This window comes from Priapulus caudatus, unplaced genomic scaffold (genome assembly GCF_000485595.1).
Source record: "Priapulus caudatus unplaced genomic scaffold, Priapulus_caudatus-5.0.1 Scaffold485, whole genome shotgun sequence".
NCBI lineage: Eukaryota > Metazoa > Priapulida > Priapulimorpha > Priapulimorphida > Priapulidae > Priapulus > Priapulus caudatus.
Window position 1 is genome coordinate 49,532 of NW_014577546.1, and position 9,314 is coordinate 58,845.

Consider the following 9,314-nt stretch of genomic DNA (forward strand, 5'->3'; position numbering starts at 1 on the left):
AGAGAGAGAGAGAGAGAGAGAGAGAGAAAGAGAGAGAGGGAGAAAGAGAGAGAGAGAGAGAGAGAGAGAAAGAGAGAGAGGGAGAAAGAGAGAGAGAGAGAGAGAGAGAGAAAGAGATCGAAGCAAGGGAGAGGTGGTAAGGGCACAGACTCCACTCCCACGTGGAGACACGGCAACGAAACAGGTACCTGTTTGCTTGGCAGACGGAAAAAGATGCTGGAGAGAACCCGCCCCTTCGCATCCGTGAACTCCTTGATGTGCTCCAGTATTGCAAAGATCTTATCGGTTATTCCAGCCGCAGATTTCATCTTCATTCTACGGGCAACAGGTGGAAGTGATGTGTGAGAAGAATGTAAGGTGTGCATGTAGTAGTACAGTACGTACATGTAGATACGCTTCTCAACATATAAATTGCAATTCAGGGTTTGTATATCCAAGACAAATCATTATTCCACGATGCTTCTAGGAGTTCCACAGAACGCATGCTCACACGCACGCGCCTAAGTACACACGCACACACATACAAAAACACATCCGCACACACACGCGCCTCGCATGCCTCATCCATCCAGACATTATCCGGTTCTTTATAAAACTACGAGATTCAGGTATTGTAATTAAACTGACTAACAGGCTGAATAACCGACTGTAAGTTAACGCCGTACCCTGTATGGCCAAGCAGCACGCATTCACGCAACACACGCAACACACGCAAGCACACACGCACACAAACACACAAAACACACACACATGCACACACAAACACACACACACACATGCACACACAAACACACACACACATGCACACACAAACACACACATGCACGCACGCGCACGCACGCACGCACGCCCGCACGCCCGCCCGCACGCACGCACGCACACAACGCACGACTGCAGCCACTAGACGTACTTGCGGTTCATGCGTGAGACGCGCGGCGACTCGGCGTTGATGCCCAGCTCCTTGAGCTTGTCGGCGAGCACGCGATCGAGCAGGTCGGCGTCGCGGTACACCTGTGATCCCTCCTCGTTGTAGTGCCGCGCGTTGCTGAACATCAGCTTGAAGTGACTCACCATCGCCGCCTCTATCGCGTACTGTTTAAATACAGATCTTTTTTACAGGTATATTTTGTTTGAATTTCAGACACATCGTAACAGATGTTGTGATCATAGATGGAGATGTGACCGAATGTATTTACATGCAACATTCACCATTGCCGCCTCCGTCGCTTACTGTCGAAACCACAAATATGTCGTGAGATGTTACAGGTAGCATAAAAAGAAATGTCACGAAACGTTTTACATACAACATTCGAGATAGTATGCATGATTTGAGATGTTAGACGAAACAGACGACGAACATTAATGAGGCATTAGGTTCTAGTAGATAGAACAATAAAAATTAAATAAAACGATAACAATAACAATTATAACGATAACAAATAATTAAAATTTCATTGATTCAAAGACTGAAGTGTTTTGCTCGGTGCGCCGACATACCTTGCCACTGTTGATGTTAGCTTCAATCATCTTCATGTCAATGGGATCTGTGATGATCTGGTAGTAGTCCGGATAGTCCTTCCTAGATGGCAGCACTATGAAGATTCCTACCGGATACCGGCCCGTATCATCCTGCATGACAAGGTCACGTAATTAAAGGTAAGAGCTACACGACAAACACATGAGGATGAACAGAAGGGTAGGAAACGTCTAGCGAGCATAGAAACAGCTAGGAACTACAGAGATATGCACAACATCGTAAAAAGTGATGAGGAGACTGAAAAAGATGGAGAGGCGAGATGGAGAAAATATTCCTGGTAATGATAGAAAATTATCGTATTCTCATAGATCGATGAATCTCTCTTGCTTACAGTCTACACGACTTCTGGACACAAGGCTGCTAAATTCGTAGTAAAATTCAGCCAAATAATATACCAACCCAGCCCCTGCAAAAGATAGCATGCATGCCCAAACTATCACACTACCTTGTACTTGAACACAGCCTTGTACAACTTCTTTAGATTCCTTTTCAGGAGTACAGACTTCTGGCCACGAGTAGGCGTGGCTTTCTTCACGCGGGTGCGGGGTTTGTAGGTCTGGCAGAGGCTACAGCAGGAATCCTACAGAGGGATCAGGGGAGTAGGTAGGCACACGCGCATGCACACAGATGCACACACGCACATGCATGCATGCGTGCTACTGTCCAGAGGATATCGGCAAGGAATACACGATAAATTGGTTGCAATGTCACACACCTTCAGGGATGATACAAGGACGGGAGAGCGGAGTGTGTGTATGTGAAAGAGAGACCAACAGAGGGGGAAAGAGAGAGAGACAGACAGAGGAGGAAAGAGAGAGAGACAGACAGAGGAGGAAAGAGAGAGAGAGACAGACAGAGGAGGAAAGAGAGAGAGAGAAACAGACAGACAGAGGGGAGAGAAAAGCATAGGAATAAGATAAAGCATGCGAGAAAAAGGGAGAGAGAGAGAGAGAGAGAGAGAGAGACAGAGGGGAGAGATAAAGCATGAGAGAAATATAAAGCGTGCGAGAAAGAGAGAGACAGAGCGCGCGAGAGTGAGAGAGACAAAAAGAGAAACAGAGAGAGAGAGCGAAAGAGAAACAAACAGGCAGACAGACAAGAGAGAGAGAAGAGGAGAGAAAGAAGCTGGCACGCACATAGTGGTAGGACAGGGGGTCTTGCTACCTGGTAGTCCATGACAGTGTTGTAGAGAGCCTTGAGATTCTTCTTGAGGTTGTGAGGACCGTCGGCGCCTCTCTTCGCCTGCTTGGCGCGCTTCTTGTGTCCGTCCTCCTCGCTCTCGGTCTCCCTCTGCAAGATGAAGCCCACGATCACGCACCGACACGCGGCGGGGAAGGCTGGCAGCCCTCCCTGTGACTGGGAGCAGTCCCTAGGCTGGGAGTGTATGGGAGAGGTCCCTAGACTGGGAGTCGATGGGAGACGTCCCTAGGCTGGGAGTAGATGGGAGAGGTCCCTAGGCTGGGAGTGGATGGGAGAGGTACCTAGGCTGGGAGTGGATGGGAGAGGTCCCTAGGCTGGGAGTTGATGGGAGACGTCCCTAGGCTGGGAGTGTATCGGAAAGGTCTCTAGGCTGGGAGTGGATGGGAGAGGTCCATAGGCTGGGAGTGGATGGGAGAGGTACCTAGGCTGGGAGTTGATGGGAGAGGTCCCTATACTGGGAAAGGTTTCTAGGCTAGCAGTTGCTGGGAGAGGTCCCAGTGGCTGGAAGAGGTTCCTAGGCTAGAAGAGGTTCCTAGGCTAGAAGAGGTTCCTAGGCTGGAAGAGGTTCCTAGGCTGGAAGAGGTTCCTAGGCTGGAAGAGGTCTCTAGGCTGGGAGTGGTTCCTAGGCTGGGAGTGGTTCCTAGGCTGGGAGTGGTTCCTAGGCTGGAAGAAATGACAACGCGTGAGGCACAATAGATGTCGTAAACGAGGTTGTGATAAAGGTCGTGACAGACTGAGAGGGGGCAACCAGGGGAGCGAGCATATGCAACGCACGGTTACCAACGATGCTGACAACAATGCGCAAGCCACGATGCGAGGTGCGACAAAGGCCAAGATAGAGTGGGTAACCAGGGAAGCGAGCGCACACAACGCACGGGTAACAACAACAACAACAACAACAACGAAGATGACAATGCACGAGCTGTAATAATAGCAGAAGACCGAAAGAGCGAGTACACACACTGTGGGCACGACTGGAGGCTTGGGACAGTGTTAATGTCAGGATACGTGAGAGTGACGAAGCCAAACCCACAATCAGGCAGTACTGCAGCTACCAGCCACCACCATATACGCACCGGCCTCCCAGCGGCCTAACCCCAGCACCACCCACCACCACGTACGCACCTGCCTAGATACCACCATTAGATGCCACGCAAGCACGCGCAATCCTTCCCACCCCGCCCACCTTGACAACACCCACCCCGCACACACCCGCGTGACTTGTTGTGGGAGGGGCAAGTACATGGAGCATAGAATGCTGTATAACAGACAAGCACACACCGACCTGACCATGTGCGTGCTGATCACACCCACCTACCCAACAAAGTATGCTAATCCCACCAGCGCAGACACAGCGGCATAAGCACCGAGTTAACAAAACACACGGTGTCTTCGCAGAAATACTGGGTCACGACTGCGACATTATGTTTAAGGTTCATTTTGCATAGGAAACAAGCAACAAAATGAATACAAGCAAGCAGAGCAAGGCCTCACGCAACGACCACGGCTAGAATCCAATGTACGAGCCATTCGTTCAACTTTCCACCGTACGCCCACGTACAACAACAACAGAACAAACAGACACACACACGCACGCACGCACGCACGCACGCACACACACACCACACGCACACACCACACACACGCACACACACGCACACTGGGAGTGGTTCCTAGGCTGGGAGTGGTGGGGAGAGATCCCAGTGGCTGCAATGAGAAAGACTGTCAGTCGCTTAGTCGGTCGTCGGTGATGCGTCGCCGTGGCGATGCGTGCCGCAGCAGGGGCAGGGAGAGCTTCGGTAAATGATATGTTTTAGTGAAACCCTGTGTCGGGCTGTTCTGGAACCTCTAGGAAGATAGATCTCCACAAGTTCTCTGTGAAATTTAGAGAGACAGTGGTTCCTAATGTGGGTGGCACCCACTCTGTGGACTGTAATTGCAAACAGGGTAAGGTTAAGGAGCAACAAGAATTAGTATCAGCCAACGGATTGACTTGAAAAAATAATTGAGGAACTACATGTTTAGAGTATTGTATCCCACGGCCAAGCTTAAGTGGTACATAAGGGTCATAGTACAAGAATTGCACCTAAAATGAGACCTAAGCATTTAGATCTATGTAGTTTTTGCCTAAGTATTTACGAGGGTCTTAGAAAAACACCGCCGCCGGCGCATCGAAAACATATTTCGTCCGTCTGTCTGTCGTACATCTATACACACAAACAACACCCGAGTAATAAGGAACCACAGTGTAAATCTGCATGCCCCATATGCATGCACGCACGTCTATAAATAATCGTATGCAACGAAAGCAAAAAACCAATAACGGCCGTAATTTCTACGCCCCATTCCTGCCAAATGTCTACAGTAAACGGAATTATCCGAACGCAGGCATTGAATGGCTACATCTTATCAAAGACCTGGGCAAGCGGGCCGGTGAGTATCGATTGCATTTCGGTAGATATCCGACGAGCAAGAGAGATGCATGCGGAAACTCAGCGACACACTCAAGAGGAGGAACTTGGAGGTGTAAACATGCCACGATCGGGGCTCTGTCGTTTGAGAGCGTATCTACGTACATGCAACTGATACAAACATGGCTACACTTGCGCTCACACAAACACACATACATACACACACACACACGTACTAAACCTACATATAGATGAAAAAGTAAAAGACAATGGAGTTGACATCCCGAGGTGACAGTTCTACTGTTATTATTATTATTATTATTATTATTATTATCATTCATGCACTATTACAGAGCTTACGACACGCACGACCATGCAGTATGCAACATCCCAAAGTGGAGAAACACCTACAATAGTTCACTAGCAACACTTCTAACATAGTCTAGCGCAACTCTGCTGCTACGATGCTCGTTGCCATGCCAACATGCTGCAGACGCTGTAATCGTCAATGTGGCCCCCACACGACCGCGAGGAGACAGAGGGAACAACGGGGAACAAGAAGCCAAAGACGCGCTCTTCGTCGTGAAGTTACCACGACGTTCACCACCGCGCTTCACGGAGGAATTACAGCAGGAAGAACTTCTCAAGGGTTTGGCATGTATGTATGTAGGTGTCGGTATGTTCCCAGGATGTTCCTTGAGGATGACGTGATAAACGTTCTGCGGGATGTTCCTCTTGGGAACCACAGAAGATCTCGACAAGGCGTTCTGTCAACGGACGCTTCGAGGCGGTCTTCAGAGGAGTCGAGATCGGGACACGGGATTACACGAGGTTCTTTTTGGAAACCAGGAAGAGCTCAGAGGCAAAAGTGTGCAGGGGGAGGGATGGACGGATTAACGGAGCAAGAGAGACAGAGGAACAGAGGGACAGATGGAAGGAGGGGCAGACAGAGGGAAGTAGGGACAGATAGAAGCATGGACAGACGGAGGGAAGGACTGGCGGACGGATGGACGGACATACGGAAGGAGGGACGCATGGGGACACGCACGCACACGTGGAGACTACGTTACGCATGCTGACGTACAGAAGTGCCCACCCCACACCGCCTCCCGACCCGCCCCCGTGCGCATCTTCATGCAGACACCGACCTGTCGAACCACGCCCAGCTTGTGCACTTTGCGGAGGTGCCGCGTAACGTTAAACTTGTAGGTGCTGCGGAAGTCGCACTCGGGGCAGCGCGTCAGGCCGCCCTGCTCGGGAATCACGAGCGCGCTGATGTCCTCCGACTGCCACTCCACCCCGCCGCCGCCGCCGCCGCTGCCGCCGCCCTGCTGCTGCTGCTGCTGATGAGGATGCTGAGATTCCTCTTCTTCTTCTTCCTCGGTCGGCTCCTCCTGCAATGTGTCACCTCCGCACGGTCAACAACCGCGACTCTCCGCCGCGCGCGCGAGTTGACGTGGTGGCGGGGTCGGGGGATAGCGCGAAGAGATAGAACGATCGTCGTCGCCACTACCCGTTGCCGTCTTTACTTCATTCTCTTAGAGTTGGCTTTCGTTACCCTCCTTCCCCTACCCACCGTAGTGAGAAAAAACGTTTGGTTTTGTCACCAACAACTCCCTCCCCAAAGCAAAAAAAATACAGGCATGGTTTTGTCACCCAAAGCAAAAAAAACACGTGCGGTTTTGTCACCAACGACTCCCCCGCTGAAGCGAAAAAATAGTCATGGTTTTGTCATCCGAAGCAAAAAACACATGTGGTTTAGCCACTCCACCCCCCAGAAAAACAATAAAAACACGTGGTCGTTTGTGGCCTCCCTCCCCCGAAGCGAGAAACAGACGATGACGACAATACGTGGCGTGATTTTTTTATTGTTACGCGTACAAGTACACGCACAGGCGCACAAACACACACGACGGTCACCAACGACGGTATCAGGGGAGGTGACCAACGACGGCAACAACAATTCCATGCTCAGACCACGAAGATCAGTCTATCACATGCTGCACCCTGGCGTATAGGAGGACAATCAACAATGATAAATCAGTAGACAAAAGTACTGCGGCAGTTATCCAAATAAAATATAGACTGATGGATAGATATGTAGACTAGATATGTATGTATAGAGAGAGAGAGAGAGAGTGAGAAAGGGAGAGTTCCTGAGGTGGTAGTCTATCGCAACCTAACCTTATTCCATAGTTAAAGGTAACTGTAGTAAATGGAGAAAGATGCATGTGCATCTTGAACCTAAGCTAATTACAGGCAAATGACTACGAAAAACACACACACACACATGCATGCACGCATGCACGGAATAACAGAAGGCAAGACCGTCACACAGACGTCTGCAGTGCTACCGAGAGCAGAAAGTGAGTCTGTCTCCTGCGCAAGAGCAGCAACAGACGACTGGGGGGCAAGCGGCCCTGAGCGGGACGGGTGTGAGAAGATGACGACGCCTGGCGCCGTGACGACAACGACGGCAGTGTCAACGTGACGACAGGGGGGGGGAGGTCGCGACGAACGACCCTCGTCCAGTGATAGCAGCGCCCTCTCGTGACGATCGTGCCGGCTTATAAGCTGCTCTTGTTGTCCGTAGCTTGCAGCAGCAGTATGACAGCATGTGTGCCGAGCAGCAACAGCAACAGCAAATGCACAAAATCAGGTCAAAATGAAAAACGCACGCACGAGAGACTAGTTTGACACGAGACTACGAGACGCAGAATTCTCACCGACGCGTTATGTCACAGACACTGCAAGACACAGGCGCTGCGATACCAGTGATGCATCGATTCTTCGACTCTCGCTAAAATCCGTGAAATATCTTCCCGTGAATGCCCCGTGCAATGCTTTCTTCTAAATGTCCCGTGTCATGTTTAATTCCCTCGTTTCCCTTTGAATAAGACCATTCAACTGAATGAGTCTGAAAACCCGACCAGTCTTTGAAATTCGGAAAATTTTGATTTCTACTACACAACCTATAGTAAAATCCATTAAAAATTATCCAGCCCTGGATCAAGGGTCTTATCATCACATGTTACCAGTCCCGGACCAAGGGGGGAGGGCCTGATTATTTCTAATGCTGAAGCAAAAGCAATTGGAGCCCGCTCGCTTGCAGGCCACGCTCGCCACACACACGTATGCTGGCGCACATGCACGACCTGTAACAACTACGTACACGTCCCGTCAGGAGTAAGATAATATAGAACCTATATTATCTTACTCCTGGTCCCGTCACCCGCACCGACGCTGCAAGCAATGCCAGGACTTCGTGGAAATGCGAGGGATGTCGGGCATGTCGGGGGTTAGGTGCCGTTCTGCTGAGATGAAGGCAGCGGTGGAGAGGCGATGCACGGGATGCCTGAGGGAAAGCATGACTCGGGTGCAGCAAGGCAGAGACAAGGGTAGGAGGTAGCGTGCGCCATCTTCCCTCTGCCACCCACCGACCAATCCACTCTACAGCTACAAAGCAACTCTACACGAGGACAGAGAGACGCGGCAGAACGACCAGAACATAGGCCGCGTGTTAAGTCAGGCTGTTATGAGCATGTTAATGAAGAAATCACCCGACAGAGAAAAGCCCGTGCCGTAAGAATAAGTGCAGGTTAGTCGTGATTTTAGGCATAAAACTGGGAACACGGTAACGCACAAACGGACACAGACACACGATAAACACACGCACACGCACTCACGCACGCATCCGCACGCACGCACGTACCTACCAATGTGCCGAATGCTTTAACTGCACAACGAATGAACGCAGATATCTAACTGATCAACCGTATAGATAGCGACATCAATGATCGTCATCATCACAACCTACGACTGTGGAGCGACTAGGTTCGAACACCGTGAGCGAACAGAAGGAACCACGAGACAGGCATCGTCGTCAGGATGGGTAGGTAATCGCTGCCTAACGAACGAGGACAGATACCAGAACTGTCACGGGACAGCAGGAATTTGTGTGGATAACCGGCTCAAGGGGTGCTGCACGGATACTACTACACCCACGAAGCAAGGCAATCAGACAGGCAGGTACGTAGGCAGACCAGCAGACAGCTAGGCAGGCAGGCCAGCAGACAGCTAGGCAGGCAGGCCAGGAAGGATAGACTGGATATATAAATGAATGAATATAACATGAATATAATTCAACATTATATAATATTAATATA

General features: G+C 50.4%; 1 protein-coding gene across 1 annotated transcript in view; it reads right to left on the reverse strand.

Annotated features, from left to right (window-relative positions):
- Positions 1-188: 188 nt before the first annotated feature.
- The window catches only part of LOC106810909 (protein polybromo-1-like), a gene marked incomplete at its 3' end in the record, with an annotated part of 31,342 nt that continues 22,216 nt past the window's right edge, over positions 189-9,314 (reverse strand). The window contains 5 exon segments of the mRNA XM_014814382.1: positions 189-315; positions 911-1,092; positions 1,498-1,629; positions 2,702-2,827; positions 6,297-6,542. Of these exon segments, the coding sequence (XP_014669868.1) occupies positions 189-315; positions 911-1,092; positions 1,498-1,629; positions 2,702-2,827; positions 6,297-6,542 (813 nt within the window).